This window comes from Lactuca saligna, chromosome 6 (assembly GCF_052625555.1).
Source record: "Lactuca saligna cultivar CGN05327 chromosome 6, ASM5262555v1, whole genome shotgun sequence".
Classification (NCBI taxonomy): domain Eukaryota; kingdom Viridiplantae; phylum Streptophyta; class Magnoliopsida; order Asterales; family Asteraceae; genus Lactuca; species Lactuca saligna.
This window is the reverse complement of record NC_136422.1, coordinates 31,036,579-31,057,174: the sequence shown is the minus strand read 5'-3', so window position 1 is coordinate 31,057,174 and position 20,596 is coordinate 31,036,579. Positions and strand designations below refer to the sequence as shown.

The window sequence follows — 20,596 nt, the reverse complement described above, 5'->3', positions numbered from 1 at the left end:
AGGTTGTCGGGTCAGTGTCATTAATGTTATCTAATACGTTACATACACAAACATGAATGGAACAATCTACCCATGTCGCATAGTGGTCATACGTTTTGAATTTTGATCTAGACTTAATTGGGTTTTTTATGTAATGATTGTGAAAGCAGGATGGAAGTTGTTCTTGTTGGAATCGGTACATTTGTTGGTTCGTGTTGTGGTTACTTCGAGAAGAAGAAATCGAAAAGGGGAAAACGGAGGGAGGTTAAAAGGTTAAGAGAGAAAGGTGTGCTTGACTCCATAAATATTGGTAATTGGTAAAATTGGGTGCCTTCGTTGATAACCAAGGATATTTCTACAAGAGGAATACACAATAAAAGAAAAGTATATATATATATGAAGAATAACATCTACAATGAATATATACATATCTATACAAAGTAGGTTGCACAACTTAATCCTTCCTTTTATTCGTTCTTATCATCTAAAAATTCAGGATCCTTAGGCTTTGGCACTGGGCTTCGAATTACATCATCAACATCAAATGCCCGACCCTTTCTTATGCTTGTTGCCAATAATGATAAACCGGCTCCCTTTCTACTTTTAGACGTGAGAGGAGTCTCTTTAGCCTTGAGCATTGCCGACTCTTTTCGTGTTTTATACCGTTTCCATGCCGCTTGTATAAAACAAGCCGCCCAAGTCCTCCACTGATGCGAATGAACCCTAAGAGTATGTCGCAGTTTCTTGCTATGAAGCTTTCGAAACTGTGTAGCGACAAATTTCAAATCGTTATAAGTGAGAGCGAAAGCTTCAACCTCAGAAATGGCGGTGACTGTGCGTGTAGATAATGGGATGATAACACTCGGACGTGGGTCCAGTGACCACGTCAGCAGTTCTTCTCCACAGAAGTCTCCCGGACCAATCTCGCACTGGTTCAAGAAACCGGACCTACCACCGCCGGTGGTGTAGGAATCTAAACGACCTCGCATTATAAACAGCATCTCGTTCGTCTGATCCTCTTCTCGAACTAAACAAGTCCCAGGTATGCATATAACAGGTTTTAGTCTCTCACATATCGCATCCACTGTTCGTTCATCCATTTGATCAAATAACGGAACCTGTTTAATCAACATAATCAATCATTTGAGCTGAAAAATATGAACAGATCAAAGAAATATTAAGTAATAACTTGTGACTCAACTCACCCGTCTGACTAACTCAGCGCAAACATAACGTTTGACGTCTCTCCGAAGATCTACAGGAAGTGCTCGAATAATCTCTTCTTCATCAACCCCACGAGTTGTAATCCATTTGTAAAGATCATGTCTGCGTACACGTTCCCTCATTTCCTGTGGGAGGTGTCTGTGATGCATCCATTGTTCAGTATCCATTCGTTTCACCCTATACTCCTCTAATCGTTTAGTTCTTGACTCCAGATATTGCTGCTCTCAAAACAACATAAATTTCGTTAATGTTTATACCCAAGTCGTCAAATGAAGCTCAAAAAGGAACTCGACTTACTTGCATGTTTCCGATCAGCAGTGCAAATAGCACTAGTCCGGTGATCCCGATAAGTATGCAAAAGTGTGTTTCTGCTATAAATGGACTCGCTTGAAGTTCTTGTCCTGCTGAACTGCAAAACTCAAACAAATAAACAAAAAAATGACTTTTTTGGCAAATGGGTTTTCAAGATTTTGGTTTTTTTGAAGGTTTACCTTAAGCCTCGGAGTCCCCACCATAGACAATATGAGTATTTTTTAAAGAAATTTGCAGAAGCGATACTGTAACGTACTGAATCTTCAACCAATCCATACTGAAAGATGTCAGCATTTGTACATATAACAGAGACATTGCTGTTGGGAAACCAAGCTTCTCGAGGGAGGAGATTGACATTACGACAGTCGAAATAATTATGCATGCATTCGGTTTCTTTATCGCATATCTCCACCCAACATAACCCTTGTCTTTCAATGGCTAAAAGATACCACATTGCTCCGATAACCTAATTCACAATAGTACAATCAAGATTTTGAATCTTATAACCTTATCTTTGAAAAAAGAGAAATACGGAAGATTTGATAGATCGATAGATGAATTACATGAGCAGCCAACATGAAAAGAACGAGATTGTAAGCAGCCCCAACCCAAGCTACATTAGCCACAAGACCAGCTTGCTTTGATATTTGAGACCCTAGTCTAAATGTAAGACAAAGCCTTAGAACGAATTGAAACATGATAAAGTATAAAACGCTCGTTTTTGTACTTATCATCTCGGTTTTTTCAATAATGTGGAACCAAGTCATTACCTGAAATATATAGCAGATTATCTTTTAGTTAGATATGCGGAGTCTTCGATTAGATTCATAGAGACATGTACATACATATAGAGACATAGTATATAATTAACTAATTGTAGCGAAGAATACCTGTGGTACAGGAAGTGTAGCCATGAGGTCGAGCCAAAATTCACCACTTAGATACTTCTGAGAAATACTTGAAGAGTCGAGAATGAGCTCTCCTCTTCCAAGTAAGCGGGAAGAAGGTGCCACGTAAGCAGTATGAAACCGAATGTAAATCTTGATTGCATAAAAGATATCAACGATTGAACGTATGATAGTGAGGGATATTTTGAGGTTAATATCTTCATCTAGACACATTCCATCTTTGATTATCGGCAAGTAAAAGAAGAGAGGGTCTACAGCAAGTGAAACAAGAGCTGCAATTAGAAAGACTTGATTCCATTGACTCAAAGTTGTGCCTCGAGGATCAAGAATTGTGTTTTTGGTTTTTACGTAGTCCTCTGAGAATACTCTTGAAAGCTTTTTCGTGATTTTTGGATCATCTTTCTTCAAGGGAAGTGGAGTATTTGGCTCTGGGGTTTCCACATCAGCATCGAATCTGGGAGAGAGAAAAAAAAACATCAAAATTATGAATCATTGAATCACATGAACATATGACGTTAATCGTGTTAAATAGAGAGATTTAATTTTATTACTTGATATATCGTCTCGAACTAGACATTGATCTTAAGTAACACAAACTGCCGAGTGTTGAACTTGGTTTGCTTTGGACTGTTTTATAGAGAAAATGAAGAAAAGATAGAGATGAAGAGAAGGGTGTATTAGGAAATTGGCAATTTCTGTGGACTAAATGAAAAAGTTTTGAGAGTTAAATTAACTTTCAAGCATGGAAAGTGATCTTATTAAAAAGAGTTTTGAGTTGTTCTTATTTTTGTCTATTGTTCTTTTCAACAATAAACTTGCTAGAAAACAGGAAGATAAGTACAAGAAAAGGAATTTATAGAATTATAGATACAAACCAAGATATCATATTATCATTTGACAATGAAAGTCTGATCCTCTTCTTTTCCATGGATCAGGAATATTTCCGAAACATAGCATTAAAATTTGAACATTTGACCAAATTATTTACCACAATGGTGATAGGCAAATAGATCATTTTAATTGTGGAGTTTCTTGAGTATTCTTCATGACAAGTGGACAAAAAGGGATTTAATGAAAGAGACTAATTAACCACAATCAAGAACAAGAATTTTCTAATTTCATAGTCAAATGGCTTTTGGGATCTTCAGATTCCAAATCATCCTATTGACCAAAAACAGTGTGAGGATACTACACATAATGTTGATAAAACGGTTGTTAGTAAGGGCATCCACACTGTATTGAACTCCATAGAATTTAATGGATTGCCACATCATCATTCTTAAATTCATACAACTTTATTATTGTTTTCTCTACAATGCATTGAACTCTACAAAGTTCAATAGAATGTTACAAAATATAATTTATAGTAAATATTTAAGGATTAAAACTTTCTTTTTTTCTCATTGAAGAGTTCAATAGCCATTGAACTTCAAATCCATTGAATGTCAAGGTGGCATCTCACAATGGTTGACTTTCATCCATTGAATGACACATGGACTTACCATCTCATTCAACTCTCCCATTGAACTTACCATTGTGGAATGTGGATGCTCTAATTAAGAATGTGGCTATCTCATGGATTGTGTAAGTTCATTTTCGGTTATTTGTTTTTTCCCTTATGCATTCCTAGGTTAATAAGTAATTCAATTGGGATAATCCGTGAGTGACACTTAAAGTTTTAGGCACAAAACTGTAAGTACGTTTCTGGAGAGTATATCTATTTTTAGATTTTGTAACAGAGTTCCAAAATGACACAATATCATTATCAATTTATATACTCATCAATCCGAAATCTAAATAAAAGCAACACAGTTGCAAAAACGGTTTCTTGAAAAAAAAAATCGCCTAGTAATTCGAATTCAAGCTAACCTGACCAAGTCATAGGGATAGGGGTGGCAATTCTCATCACAATACAAACCTGTCATGAAGATAAATGGGTTTGGATTGAGTTTTTCTAATCCAACAACCTACCAACTATATGGATTGTGTTCGGGTTTGAAAATAATTTCGAAAGTTGACCCGTGAACCCGTTTATTTTATTAGATTTTGACCCTTGTACCTATATAATTAAACGGGTTATGCGGGTGTTTATGGTTAATTCGGGTTAGGGCTTAGGGTTGAGGAAGACGACATGAATATCTATATGGATTGTGTTCGGGTTGATCTTTTATAACCAACCAAATCGTCAACCAATGATATGGTGACTGTCAGCTTAGCCTGTCATTTAGGGTTGAGCTTTTATGACCGGCCAACCTATCAACCAATGACATTTTGACTGTTAGCTCGGCCTATCATTTAAAGTTGAGCTTTTACGACCGGCCAACCCGTCATCCAATGACATGTTGATTTTCAGCTCGGCATGGCCTACCATACAGCTTGGGATACCATAATGTTTGGTTTGTCCCCGAGGAGACCCAAAACTTGTCTATTTCTTCTACTTTGCTTCATTACGAACATGTTTTTCCACTGCATTACAAGTCCAAAATTATGTACAGATTTTGGGACCACTACTAAAGGGCATTGCCCCTTGACCACTGCATTTTGTTGTGTCTGAATTAAAATTACCTTACACACAAGTGTACACTATGCATCTCCTCACTTGTATTAGATTAGAAAATTTAAATCCTCGTTTAGCACTTATGTTAATTTCAATTACACAAACTGATCGGTGACACTATTTGTAGTTTTTGCACGAGCCTTTCGATTAGGACTTGCCTTTGGTACCATAGTTAAGTGACTTGAAGTGTTCCATGTTTTCTTCTTTACGGATTGTATGTTGCTTTGACCTTTAATAGCGTCTAAGTTATACTTTGTGTCATTACAAACATCACCCAAAACCTTCAAGTATCCATGAGTTCTTCATTTAACAAGCTTGTCTCGACATTTGATAAGGTAATAATAGTATTTCTACCTTAAATTAAAGAATTAACAAAAATGTGTACCCTTCATAATGTCAACACAAAAGAATCATTATCGTTTGTTCTTTTCACATCTTAAAATCCTCAACCTATCTTCACAAATGCTAAGGTTATCAACTCTTCAAGAGAATCAAACGGTTTGTATCATTCATACACAATCCAACGAAAATGGTTTACGAAAACCGATGCCCTTCATCATCCACTACAACAAAAGGTTTAGATTGTTAAATTGATTTTTGTTGTCAACATAATGGAATCCAAATGTTCGAGGTACTAAAACAACAAAGTGAAATCATACACAACAGAATACCAATGCAAATTGCAAAACACATCGTTATTGCCATGCAAGCTTACCTAAGAAGAATATTCAAAACATGTAAACTAAACAAATTCTCTAGTTCGAAGATTCTAAACATACAAGAATATGATCACATTATTCATTTGTGAAACAAAGGCAACAACACATTATTCAACAAGACACCGTATCTTGGTTTGTTTTCCCAATTTTGCTCACAAATCCACAATCACACACAACATTTTTCCCACAAAAGATCCAAACGAATTTAATTTTGCATACGCCAAATTGATTGATTACAAATCAGTATATAGTTTCAAAAGCATATTTCATTACAAAACTTAGATGCTTATGACACCTGCTACTTATAAGCATCACTTCCCTCTCTCATATCATTTAAAACTGACGCCTTTGTGGAGCTTCAGCAACACTAACCCGAATATTCCTGCCATCAAGATCCTGCATCCACAACAAAATCGACACATTTAGGGTTTCATCATTTCATGTAACATATACAAATGAAGCTAAACGATTTCTTTAATGAAAAAGATATAAACTTTGTTACTTACAACGCCATTTAATGAATCAATTGCGCTGTTGACTTCATCAGCAGAACTGTAAGTCACAAACCCAAAGCCCCTTGATCTTCCACTCTCCCTATCATAAACAACCTTCGCTTCCACAACATTTCCTTGCTCTCTGAATAAAGTTTCAAGGGCAAGATTGTCAACACTCCAAGCAAGGTTTCCGACGTACACCCTGTTGGTGTTGTCGAAGCTTCTGCCACCACCGCCGCCGCCAAAACGGCCACCTTCTCTTGGCCCTCCGAAGGAAGATTCCTCCCTCTTTGGTGGAGGTCCGGAGTTCACCCTAATTTGTCTTCCCTCAAGCTCCTGTAAAGTCCAAAATGTTCAAATCCTGTTCGAATTTGAGTTCGTGAAAGGTAAATTTTACAAGAACTTACGTAGCCATTGAACTTCTGAACAGCTCTTTCAACTTCTTCGACAGATGACATTGTAACGAAGCCAAAACCTCTGCTTCTTCCACTAACTTTGTCGTATATGACCTAAATAAAGGGTTTAGGTCAGTACACATGATAATTCTTGAAAACAGAACACGGAATTTGAGAAGAAACTTAATTCCTCGACGATATGAAACGAAATTAGGTTTAAAACAATATCAAGAAATCGAAATTATGTGTGAGTAGAGTAATTATACCTCGACCATCTCAACATTTCCAGCACCCTCGAACAACCCAGCAAGAGCGGCGCTGTCGACACTGAACGGCAAGTTGCCGACGAATAGTTTAAGGTCAGGGGAGAAATTCTGCTGCTGTTCGTCATCGCCATCACTGGATAGCTCTTCGTCCAACTCCAAACCAGATGAAACGGCTACACTACGGAAGATTCGAGACGAGGGTGAGGCTTCAAAGAGCTTACTCGAAGTGGGTATCGAGAATAGCTTTGGAAGGGGCTTGAGGGAGGAAGGGAATAGGCAAAGTGAAGCTGGAGATGGGGTTTTAGAGAGTGAAGATAGGGTTTTAGAGGAAGCTAAGGATAGAAATTGAAGGGTAGATGCAGAGGAAGCCATGGTTTATGGGGTTTTGAGGAACTTGAAATTCCTTAGCAGAGGATAAGGTTTTTGCTAAGGGATAGACGGGATGAGGGATTGATTCGGATTTAGAGAGGGTGTTTTATAGGGCAAGGCCGGTAATCGATATATGGGTTGACCCGACCCGTTTACATCTTATCTCTTCACAATACCTAGGGTTAGGGTTTCGTTAGTTTTGAATCTTTATGTTTCTCTTTTAACGACTAAACTCTAAAGCACCTCAAAATATATTTCTTATACTTTTTTTTGGAACGTTTATATATTTTAATCATGATGATGTTTTATTGATTTTGTTCAAGCATATACAAAACTAAAGGTAAAAATTGAACCGGAAGAGCAACATATCTCATAAGAACTATTTAGTTTAGGAGGTCTGGAAAAGAACAAATTTTAGGATGGGTGACTATTGGAATCTTTCTTGTCATGATGCTCAAAACGGATAATATTGTGGCACTTGCCTTTGGGGATGTCACAAATTGTATTAGAGCTACGAACGAGTCGACGGAAATCAAACTTTGTAAAGGGGTTAAGATGTACATGTGTCTAATCCGATACCAATTATAAGGGTGTAGATACATTTCATGTCACAACACGTACAAAAGTGCAACCCTCTGGGACTAATACAATTGATCGACAACTTCATCACATCTAAACAATTTAGTATCAAAGCATTATGTATGTGATTATTATTGCTTTTATTTCAGCAATTTATAAATAGATATCCCAAACCAATTGAAAACAACGACCAACAAAGAAATACAGAAAGTTACTCAAAATCATATGCAGTCACCAAAACATACTCTAACATTCACAAAAATTACCATTAGAAATGATATGTTGTAACACCCTAAATAAAAAAAATTCAAACCAATTTGAACTTTCAAAAACAACCCAAGCTCCATTAGTTATTACAAAAAGGTTTCCAAATATTATATTATTAGAGTATCCCAGAAATAACATCATAAAAATGAGGAGCGTTACGATCACGCCTTTGCCTTGCCACGATCTCCTGATGTATCTGAAACAATAACTGAAAACTGTAAGCCCGAAAGCTTTGTGAGTTACCCCTAAAATACTCATACACATACAAAAATGAACAGCATACTATGGGTCCATTTAACCATCGGGTTGGAATACCCTTGGCCCTCAACCATCGGGTTGGAATGCTAATATACTACGAGTCCAATCATCCTCGGGATGGAATACTCTCAGCCTACAACCATCGGGTTGGAATGCCCACACTCCTACACATACAATAACTATTATGAGTCCAATCATCCATCAGGATTGAATACCCCAAGCCCTCAACCATAGGGTTGGAATGCCCACCTACTATGAGTCCAATCATCTTATCGGGATGGAATACTCATGGCCCATAACCATCAGGTTGGAATGTCCACCTACTATGAGTCCAATCATCGTACCAGGATGGGATGCTCCTGGCCCACAACCATCAGGTTGGAATGCCCACATACTAACAAACATGTGTACCTATCGGATAACCATATAACAGTCTATAGAGACAACATACTAGGGCCCTATCATCCTCAGGATGGAATACCCTCCACTACCAATCAACCAAGTGCACATATAACAAGTAATCTCCTACTAGCATACAGACAGTCAGACCTAACTATAGGTCACTAAGCATAACCATATCCAATCTACCAGGATACTGATCTATCATATCACAAACGTAACTATCTCAAATACAAATCAAAAGGCCGGCCTTGGTTTCTTAGACCCTTGAGTATAGCAAGGATAACTCACCTGACAAATGCTGAACTGAAGAGATGAGATCAAAACTTCCAATCACTGCCACGAACACCACCGCCTAAACTTCATTGAAACCATAACCATCAGAGCCCAAATTACCAAAATACCCTTTGAAGTCAAACTGGTCAACTCTTGGTCAAAGTCACAGTCCTGGTCAAAGTCAACCTTCCTGGTTAACCCAACTTGCCGATTCATCCTAGTGACTCACCGAGTTCAGGAACTCAGAACCCCACAATTCGCGACTGGACTCGCTGAGCCCCCCCCCCCCCCTCATGACTCGCCGAGTCCTTCAATTCGAGTCCTAGCCTGTCTAACTCACTGAGTCACCACTCAACTCACTGATTTGCATCATAACCAGTTGGGTTAGGGTTTGCGACCCAAATCGTCGAGTCTAAAAACAGACTCACTGAGTCTACTTAAGTCATCCCTATTCAGATGATTTCAGACCATCTTACTACTTCCAACTCATAGATCTGGACTCCTAGGGCTAGTTTCACACGTAAAGTTTCCAACTTTACGTGCATGCAAGGCAATATAGACTCAACACAAGCTAGAAAGAAGGTTCAAGACTAGAATGCTTTTATACATATACAAAGGTTGATGCTTTATGCTTCCATGGACCAAAACCAGTCTAGATCTGAAGTTTCAACCTCAGATCTAGTCCCTACACTCGAAATGGATCCCAATCAAGCTAAAATGCCCTAAAACCTTAATCATGAATAGATCTAAAAGGGAAAAATCTCAAGGTAACATCTTGTTACCTCAGAAACGTGCCCCAAATGAAGTAGATTCCGGATCTACAAGGATTCTTTGATGCTAGCATCTTGATCTACAAGCTTCATTCTCTATATTCCTCCTCCAAAGCTCAAATCTCTTCAATAATGGAAGCTCACACAATTTTAGGGTTTACTGACTCTCAAGGGTAATAAGGAGGCTGAGGGGGGGGGGGGACATAAGGTCCTTTAAATAGGGTCCAAACCCTAAAATTTAGGGTTTTCTCTTCCCAGCACTGACTCGTCGAGTCCCGCCGCCGACTCGGCGAGTCGGATCACTTAACACGTGCCCCCACATCCGCTCCGAATCGACGAGTTAAGACACCTACTCGTCGAGTCTACTCCTTTATTTACACATAGCACCCCAAACTTATATTCCTGAACTTGGGATGTTACATATGTTATCTCTTTATAACCAACTTTTTATGCATTTTAAAAATGGATAGTGAATTAGAAAGGTAACATAGTTTAGGTTGTATTCATGTTTAGTCTTTGAAGTTATTTTTTGTTCATGTTTTGTTTACATTTAGTCCCTTAAGTTTTTTTGTCCACATATTAGCATTGAACTTTTTTGGATTGTTCACATTACATCTTTATGAAAATTTTTGAACAGTTGACATTACATCTTTATTACTTGGCAACTCTGGTCGTCTTTTATGTTCCCATTGAACCGTTTTTCAACTATCTCGTATGGAAGGTGTTTCAGTTTGCGCTCAAACCTACTCAATGTTTCATCTTCTTTAAAATGTCATAACTCATTCGTTTGAAGTCGGAATCTAAAATGACACAAATTCCCTACAAAGTTTCTAGGCTTGGTCGATTCAGTCCCCAAATTTTTTGTCAAGCTTTATGGGGGTATAAACTAGGATACAACCTGCTCTTTTAGTCCCTTTTAACCTATAATAGCCGGTTCACCATGTAATAGTGACCATTTAGACAAAAAAAAATCACATTGTGCCCCTATAAAGCCAAAAAGATAATAATAATAATAATAATAATAATAATAATAATAATAATAATAAGTTTGGGGATCAAATGCTTATCCCACAAGATCGAAGTGATTTGGGAGAAGAAGAAACCAAATAATGGAATTAACAATAACAAAAATTTTGTTATGCTTGTTCATATTTTTGTTGGAGAGCAAAAAGGAAGAGATGATAGGCTTAACTTCCATCATCATTAATAGACCACTCATTCTCTCCTCTCTTTCTGATAAAACCAATCCAGATGCTAAACCCCAAGTTCATCGGGTCAACCATGTGACACCACTACCTCTGTCATCAATCCTAGCCAGAAAACAAGAAAATGAGAAGAAATTGTAACATCCATTTTGCCAGGTATTATTTTCTTGTCGTTTCTGATTAAGTGTTTAATTTTTTTTTAAAAAAAAAAGGGGCATATTACGTTGGGCGCAATATGTAAGGGAGTATGAGTATGCACGGCATACTCACTTGGGACGGGGGAGACACCTTTGTACGTTGGGCATACAATGCATACATTAGGCATATGTTGTGAATCAACAAACCTTACTTTTTATGTTTTAACCCCTATATAATCCCCATTATGAGGCTTGAGGTTGCCCCCTCATCAGCCTCCTTCCCTCATCAGCCCTCCCACGAAACCCTAACTGCCATTTGAGTTTTTTGAGCTTAGAAGTGACATTTGTTGGTGTTTTTTGTGGTCTTGAAGAAGGAAGGATCTCTTGGGAGTTGCTTTTGTGGTGTTAAAACTTGTAGATCCAGAACTCAGCCACCTTGATCATTCTTTAAAAGTTATCAAGTACTTAACTTGTTGATCCATCTCTTAGTTCTAGATAGTTAGTGTTTTTGGCTTGGTTTGGTGCCTTGAGGTGTTCTTGAGAGTATAAGCTACTCTAGAAGGTTATGGTGATAGATCTTAGTGTTTCTAATGTCCCTTTTGCATAAAAATGGTGTCTTGATGGATTAAGCTCAACCATGCAAGGGTTGAGGGTTGTTTCATGAAGTTAGTTTGTTAAAATCCAAGATTTGACCTTTTTAATCCATGTAAAAGCTTAAAGTCTTCAACTTTATGGTTTAAGACCTTGTTATGATGTTGAATTGAAGTTTGGACGTTATAATCTTAATGATTTAAGTCATTTAGAGTGGGTTTGGTTGTCTAACTAGTACGTTGGGCATATTCCTGAATACGCTGCACGTACTAGGCCAACACCCCGATTCTGGATCAACCATGTATGTCGGGCGTACGAGCTAGGTATGTCGTGCGTACATTCATCTGTGGACTTTTGAAGTTTTTAGGCTCGAGTTTAGTTGGGCTCTTGCTTTGTTGGGTTTAGGTGTTGGGCCTTTTTATGGTATTGGATCATTTATCGGCCTTAGGCCATCCTGAAGCTCTTGGAGCTATGTTGGGCCTTAAGGTCCTTTAGTTTGGGCTTGAGCCATTTTCGGGCGTTATGACTATGAGCATAACCTTAGATAGTAACTAAGGTTGGTATTGATTATGTTCAACATGAGGAATCATTGGGCAACAAACTCGGGTGTGGGATTTGTCATCTTTTGATCAAGGTGAGTTTCCTCCATTGTACTCGTGAGTCGAAGGCACCAATGTCGGCCCACTAGATTATGGTAGTAGGATGATAGTTTTATTCATGACAATTCCATGTTATGTATGTTTGTGTTTGTTATCTTCGTGACTTTCGATGATTTAATTGTACGCTTAGCTGTAAGGGTGAAATAGACACAATACCGGTTGAAAGATACTGAAGGGGGTGAAATAGACCCAGTACAGGTTGAAAAATACCAAAGGGGGTGAAATAGACCCAATACCGGTTAAAAGATACTAAAGGGGGGTGATATATACCTAGTAGCGGTTGAAAGATACCTAAGGGTGTTAAATAGACCAAGTTATGCTTTTATAGTTATGTATGTTTGGTATGGGTATTTTGGGGGAGCTCACTAATCTTTGTGCTTACATATTTCAATTTATGTTTCAAGTACTTTCAGCTCGAAAAGGAATGACCCAACTTGATTGCATCGCATCCTCCCATGTTTTCTGTATTATGTGATTTTGGGATTTTGTATTCTGATATTATTTCACTATGATATACTTTTGGTTGTTTGACATGATTACTAGATGTTTTGAAATGAATTAAAAATGAAATTTTGTCTGGAATTTTTGGGATGGTACAAAAACCCTCGGTTTCAAAAATAGAATGAGTTATTAGAGTCAGAATTTTGAAAGATCCTGAATCGGACCAAGAAAAATCGTTGTTTGATTCAATTTTGTCGAATTCGATTGGAAGAACAGAATGGGATGTGGAAAAGAAGCTTCGAGAGACTGGTGAATAGATAATCGATAAAACTGAAGTCATGTCTCGCTCTACTGATAAATCAATCATCATTTTATCGGCTATGTATAAACTTTGATGTGGTGAATTTTCCTGATTCAAGTTGTTTTACGCATTTAAGGGGAGAATATTTTGAAGGTGGTGTTCTTAAGGATTCTTCCATTGTGGATCATATCATTTCTTGTGAAGCTGTCAATCATCTCTTTATTTCTTGATGACCTTCTTATGTGAAGTAAAGCTATCTAATTTATCAGGTTTCTTCTTCTTCTAAATCACTTTGATCTTGTTGCATAAACATTTGATCCCTGAACTTATATTTTTGGCTTTATAGGGGCACAATGTGAGTTTTTTTGGTCTAAATGGTCACTATCACATGGTGAACTGGCTATTACAGGTTGAAAGGATCTAAAAAAGCAGGTCGTATCCTAGTTTATTTCATCATAAAGCCCAACAAGAAACTTTAGGGACTGAATCGACCAACCCTAAAAACTTTGCAGGGCATTTGTGTCATTTCCCCTAATTTTTTTCAACACATAATTTTATGTGTGTACTTAATTTTAGATTGTATAAACACCTTATTTGGTCACATGTTGATTGAGTTACTGGTACCGAAACATAGGGTATCAAAGCTGAATTTAGGTTATTTCATCATTGAGTTGCGAAGTTGTCAATCATCTATGCATTTCTTGAGGACTTGCTCATGTGAAGTAAAGCTATCCAATTTATCAAGTTCCTTCTTCTTCTTAATCACTTTGATCTTGTGGCATAAGCATTTGATCCTTGATTTTTTTTGGCTTTATAGGGGCACAATGTAAGTTCTTTTTTTGTCCAAATGGTCACTGTTGCATGGTGAACCGACTATTACAAGTTGAAAGGGACTAAAAGAGCAGGTCGTAACCTAGTTTATACCCCCATAAAGCCTGATAAAAAACTTTAGGGACTGAATCGACCAACCTTAGAAACTTTGTAGGGCATTTGTATCATTTCCCTTAATTTTTTCAACATGTAGTTTTATGTGTGTACTTAATTTTAGACTGTATGAACACCTTATTTGGTCACATGTTGATTGAGTTATGGATATCGAAACATATGGTATCGCAACTTAATTTATGTTATTTCATCATTGAATTTACTATTTGTACTTCATTTTTAACTATATAAGTACCTTATTTCTGTATATATTGGGTTCATTTTTGTTGCTTGATTTGGTATTATTCTAATCATTTGGCCTCAAATCATTAACGAGTTGTACCAACTGCATAAGAACATGTGATGATTCCAATCGAGTATTGAACTAAAACTGGCACTGACACTGAAACCGTCTAGTTATCGGTTCTCATTATTAGTCTAAAATCGGTTCTGATTCCAAACCGGGTTCGATCCACTTCGGACTGTTTGCTCATCCTTGTTCCAACTAAGCACCATTAGCTTAGTTAGCCTTTATTTGACCAACTACCTAATACCATGCAGGCTTATGAAACAACGAGATCGGTCATAAAAATATCAAACCATTTCTCTAGTGATGTGAATAACTATTGTATAAAGGGCTAATGAATTATAAGGGTAACATAGTTTAGGTTTCCTTCACATTTGATCCCTTATGTTTTTTTTCATATATTACCATTGAACTTGTTTGGACTGTTCACATTACATCCTTATGACCAACTTAAGCCTACACTAACCAATCATAAGGATGTAATGTGAGTAGACCAAACAATTTTAATGGTAATATGTGAGCAGATAATAACTTCAAGGACTATACATGTACAAAACCTAAACTATGTTATCCTTCTAAGTCATTATCCTTTTTAAAAAATTACTATCATATACAAAATGGGACATTATTCCTTTTAAAAAATTAGCATCTATCTTTGAATCCTACATATTAGTAGTAGCATCCAGCAACAAAAATGAACTCATCTCAAGATTAAAAAATCTGAACTCACTGTGGAAAAACAAATCATCGTGGCTAAATTCAAGAACAACACATATATACACATACAATCCATATTTTTTTTGTTTGTCTTTCAAAATACACACACACACTTAAGAACACAAATTTTGAATTACATACTTGATTTTATGGGTTTGCTCTTCAACACACACACACACAAAAACACGATTCTTAATCATAAATCAATTACATACAGTCTGATTTTTTTTTTTTGAAAATCACTAGATGGAGGAGACAATTTGTTGGTTTTATTCAAGAACTATCGATTTCTGAAAACACCAGATTGAGGAGACGGACTCGAACATATGTGCTCAATTTTTGAAAATCCACCCATTGATTTTTTTTTCAATTCGACCACACTTGCAAATCAGAAACGAAGGAAAGATCTCTCCCCCCCCCCCCCCTCCCTCTCTCTCTCTCTCTCAATCTAAATAGCAAGGCCATCGATCCCTCCACCTCGTCTGTAATAGCCCAAAAAACCAAGATCAATTTTTTCATTTTAAATAAACACAAAAGTTACAATCGTCACATCGTTCAAAAACCATTCAATAATAATAATGTCAAATCACCAGAGTAAAATGTCAAAATGCGGAAAGCTAATGAGGAGTGAATGTTGCGCCATCAAATCAAGCCCTTCCCATTAGTACCAGAAGTACCTGAAACCACGAATATAAACTATAAGAAAAAGCTTAGTGAGTTTCCCAATCATATCACATGCTACTAAAAAAACATGTAAGCGTCATGGGCTACCCCCATGGTCTTGTCACACAATGTCGATGACCAAATCCCGGTCTTACATATGAGTGTCATAGGCTACCCCATTGTCTTTCATTGTGATGCCGAGGGACAAATCCTGGTCTTACATTGAAGTTCAATGGGCTACCCCATGGTCTTCCATACAGTTATCACAAAAGTCAACAATATTCTATGCAATAAGAAATGGGCCGACATTGGTGCCTTCCACCCATGAACATGGTGAGAAGACTCACCTCAACTGCTGAAATCCCAAACAAACACTCAGGTTGCTAGGCTGGATAAATTCTCATGCTAACTAAACAATAAGGTCCCAAAACAATTGGGTCATAATTCGGACTAAGACTTACAACATAAGACTAATGTATAAAGTGAGATGGGCCAAACTAGACCTAAAGCCCAATAAAATCCTAGGCCCCATCCAAGGATCAACTAAGGCCCACAAGGAGTCCAACAGCTGGAGTGTCCCATCGGAAAAACATACAAGGCCCAATCCCAACAAACAAGCCCATCGATTTGGGCCCAAAACAAAATTCCACCTGATATGGGTCGTATGCTCGGCGTACACAATGGTATGCTCAACGTACAAGACTGAAGCGAGAACTCGCTACTAAGGAGGTAGTACGTGCAACGTACAAGAACTATGCACGACGTACGCGACCCCCATGCAAGCCATGAAAGACGTCTTAATCACTTAAGGCCAAGTAACTAAAACTCATATCTGGACCCCTTAAGACCATTAAATCCAAAAAGTTGCAAACTTTATACCTTTAGGTGGACATAAAAAGCATAAACTTTAAAACCTAGCTTATCTCACCCCAACCTACACTCTAACACATGAATGGAGACTCAACAAGGTTCAAGCTTGCACCTTTATGATATAAACGACTAGGAACATCTAAAAATACAAATTGGAGGCTTAAAAGTAGCTCATACTCACCAAGATCTAAACTTTAGGGACAAAAGGAAGAAAATAGCCTCAAAATAGAATTTAACGAAACATAACCCAAGTGTGGAGCTTTATACCTTCTAGTGGTGCAAAATGAAGAGGAGATGCTAGATCGAAAATTTTGACAGCAAATCTTCCTTCTTGAATAATCTTCTTCACAACCAAAAGCACACACTATCACTCAAAAAGCTCCAAAAATATCAAAATGCACTAGGATTTGCTACGAGGGTCGAGAAAGAGAATGGAGGCTGAGGTAAGGGAGGGCCTTGGGCGATAATGAGGTTTAAATAGTGCACAAACGCTAATTCTTAGGGTTTTGGTCTAAGCAACGTACGTCATGCATACTGGAGTACATGTAGCGTACTCTGACAGAGCCCATTATGATAAGCGTACAAGTATGTACGCCCCTCGTACACGATCAAGGCCAAAATTTTAAGATTTTTACTTCAGGTACCTAATGTGCAACAAAACCAAAACTCAAGTGTTCAAAAGTAAACCTGATAAATCTTAGATGTTACATCGTCCACCCAACATGACTTATGACCCAGTCCAGCCAAACCACCACCTCTTCTTGCTTCATGGGGCCTCATCATATTTGGTGGTCTAGTGTGTCTATCTAGTTTGGTAGGATCAGCAGGTGACTAACTCTGCCTTTGAGGCCTTCATGTCTGAACTCTACTAAGATCCAAAAAAATCAAACATTTCTTTGAGTAACCGAGGATCTCTCGAATCTCACCGGAACTCTACATGGACCATCTATGAGGTTTTTTAAACTTAGGGACTATATTCAAAATTTCAGGAAACCACATCTACCATTTATGAGGTTTTGTTCTTATAAAAATAAATATTCTTTTACATGCTTATTTTTATTCAAGTGTAGTGATGTTTCAACAGTCACTTGCCACCCATCTATTTTGTAAAAGGGCAATTTCCACCTCTCAACTTTTAAAAAATACTTTGGAAAATGACATTTTCCACCCTTTTACTTTTTAAAATGTCATTTTTAATCCCTTTCAATTTGAACTTTGTAAAATGTCACTTTCACGCCCTTCAGTTTCTAAACTTTTGTGTTTATCCCCTATAGTATATATAATCTGATTTTCCTTAATAACTTTCGTTTGTTAATATAAAAAAACTATATTTTTACATGTTTATTTTTATGTATGTGTCAATGTTTATAATCTAATTTTCCTACACTTACCATCTTAAACTTTGTGAAATTTTACTTTGACCCCTTCAAATTTGAACTTTCTGTATAACTGTTACATGTTTGCTAAATAGTTTGTATATGTTTACACATGCAACCCATCATTCATCAAATACATTATCGCCGCCGCCGTAACGTGTGGCGGACAAAATACCTCAATTGTATATTTCTCAAAAGAAAGAGCCTAGGAAAACGTATCTTCAACGAATTATCTCCATTCCAAAATCAGTTCAAATGAACAATTACCAACATTTTTTGGAAATTATAAGAAAAATCTCAATATTTTCGGAAAACTTTCAATTTAGTCTCAATTTTTTTTAACATAAAAGGTTTGATCATTTCATTTTGGCTCAAATTAACAAAAAAATCCATTTTTTTCTTTTGACAAGAAATGACATATTATCGTGTAAAATCAAATAATAAGAAATTTTTTGTTCAATTTTTTTTTGTGGAACTAAAATAAAACTTTTCCGAAAATATTGATACTTTTCTGACAATTTCCCAACCATTTTTCTCAAGACTTCATACATAAAAATGTATTTTCCGTGCAATTGATTTATAGAGTCAACTATTTTGGACCAAATCCAGTTCCACCATTATCTTTATCAGCCAACACTATCCTTCGCTGGATCAACGGGATTTGAGACTGACCATCTTTTGCTCCCTATGAGAACATAGATATCATACTCTTCAACCGGGACAAGACTTTACGAGACCCTTTGAAAATAAACATAAAAAATACCTAAACTACCCGACACAATTTTTTAAATAGTCATATGAACTCCATCATAGAGCATTTTAACTTTCCATTTAAAAAGTTTATTCATGAATTTTTCCAACAATCATCTATATATATATATATATATATATATATATATATATATATATATATATATATATATATATATATATATATATATATATATATATATATATATATATATATATATATATACCCATTAAAGCATTTGTATGGAATCCTCATAAAAATACAACAATGGATAAATTGCCTTTTGATTCTTATTAGAAAATATTAAAAAATATTTAATTTCTCTTGATTCTTTTGTATGTTTGTAAATAAGGTTTTCATATACCAGATATTTATTTCTAAGATGGAATTGTTTATATGTGATAAGAAAGTTTTTTTTTTTTAATACTTTGATATTTTCACGCTATGTTACATTTAATACAGTGATGGATTCAGAACAAAATGTTAGGATAGCACACTGGATTTTAGGTGTAACACACTGAAAAATTAAAACTCTACAAAAAAAATTCTCAAAAAAATTATACTTTCCTAAAAATCCAGGGGTAACAAAGGCTATCCCGCACATACACTTAGGTCCGCCACCGATATTTAATATATACATTATAAAAAAGACGTATTAAATGGTTCTTCACACTTGAATTCAAATACTTCGAATAAAAATGTTGAATCATGATTTGGATATTTTGGCATGTGAACGTTTTCATCCCACAAGATATTATTAACAGAGAATAAATAAATTAGATTAACATTTTCTTTCACAAAAAATCTTGGAAGCAAATGTTGGGTTGTGTAAAAGCCACATCCCATTGTTTTAAATCACTCCATGAAGAGACAAAAAGGTGGCCACAACTGTCAAAAAATAATTAAAAGCCACGATGGCTGATAGAGATACAGATTTCTCAAAACCCTTGATAACTTCTTCTCTATATGCCCCTTCACATATACAACTTCCCATGTACAAAATACCCAAAATACCCTTCTCATGACCTATAAGATATCCAAGACCAAATTGTTTCCAACACCAAAAGAACAATATATATACCTTAAGACATTGGCCCAATGGACCAAATTGACTTGATCCAATTTGAATATGCACAGAATCAGACATTAGATAAGTCAAAAAATGAGAGGCTGTCACACAAATGTGTTCTTTGGCATAAAGACACATACATCCTCAATGCATCACTTGTTTGTACTGTACAACTCATTTTAACAAAAACTTGCTTCAAGTATGTGCCATTAATTTGGCTTCTATTAACACTTGAATAAATACGTAGAAAAAGTGAGAAACTACAAACAAGAAGTGAAACTACAACTAAATGGCTTTTTGATATGCTTTTTAATACAATAATTAGAAGTTTTTGATTGGGTCATATAGCCTTTAATATGCCTCTTACTAGGTCTGATAAGAAGCTAGGTAGTAGATGACTCAGTAGATTCTGACCGTTTGATACCATAATTAAAAGCATCTAATTTGGTCATATAGCCTCTAATATGCTTCTTACCAGGTCTGATAAAAAAATTTGGATAGTAAAAGGTTCGATCTGACTCAATCAGATTCAGACCGTTTGATATCACAATTAGAAGTCTTTAATTTGATCATATAGTCTCTTACAGGGTAGTAAGAGGTTGGATGCAGGAATCTAACTCAATCAGATTTATTCAGACCGTTTGATACTACAATTAAAAACCTCTGATTTAGTCATATAGTCCTCAAATATGCCTCTTGATAAAAAGTTGGACTCAATCAACAATTATCAAACAACTCCCGACCCTTTCATTTTTCATCATTTGTAAATTTAAAGCCAAAAATAAATGATAAATCTCAATAATTATGATACAA

General features: G+C 36.4%; 1 protein-coding gene across 1 annotated transcript; it reads right to left on the bottom strand.

Annotated features, from left to right (window-relative positions):
- Positions 1-446: 446 nt before the first annotated feature.
- Positions 447-7,325, bottom strand: LOC145002417 (protein CNGC15b-like). Its single transcript, XM_078961698.1, has 9 exons — positions 6,855-7,325; positions 6,601-6,702; positions 6,305-6,529; positions 2,406-2,798; positions 2,079-2,285; positions 1,695-1,981; positions 1,501-1,612; positions 1,185-1,421; positions 447-1,097 (listed from the first exon to the last, which is right to left on the bottom strand). The coding sequence occupies exons 1-9, from the start codon at positions 7,224-7,226 to the stop codon at positions 447-449; spliced, it is 2,586 nt and encodes an 861-aa protein (XP_078817824.1). The 5' UTR covers positions 7,227-7,325.
- Between the last annotated feature and the right edge of the window lie 13,271 nt (positions 7,326-20,596).

What these genes read in the sequence shown, in the direction of transcription:
- LOC145002417 (XM_078961698.1), bottom strand. Translation starts at nt 7,226, where the DNA reads ATGGCTTCCTCTGCATCTACCCTTCAATTTCTATCCTTAGCTTCCTCT. An exon ending in ATGTTGTGGAAGCGAAGGTT is followed by an intron (nt 2,799 to 6,304) that starts GTTTATGATAGG and finishes ATCACGAAAAAG; the next exon opens with CTTTCAAGAGTATTCTCAGA. An exon ending in TTTTCATGTTGGCTGCTCAT is followed by an intron (nt 1,982 to 2,078) that starts GTAATTCATCTA and finishes ATTGTGAATTAG; the next exon opens with GTTATCGGAGCAATGTGGTA.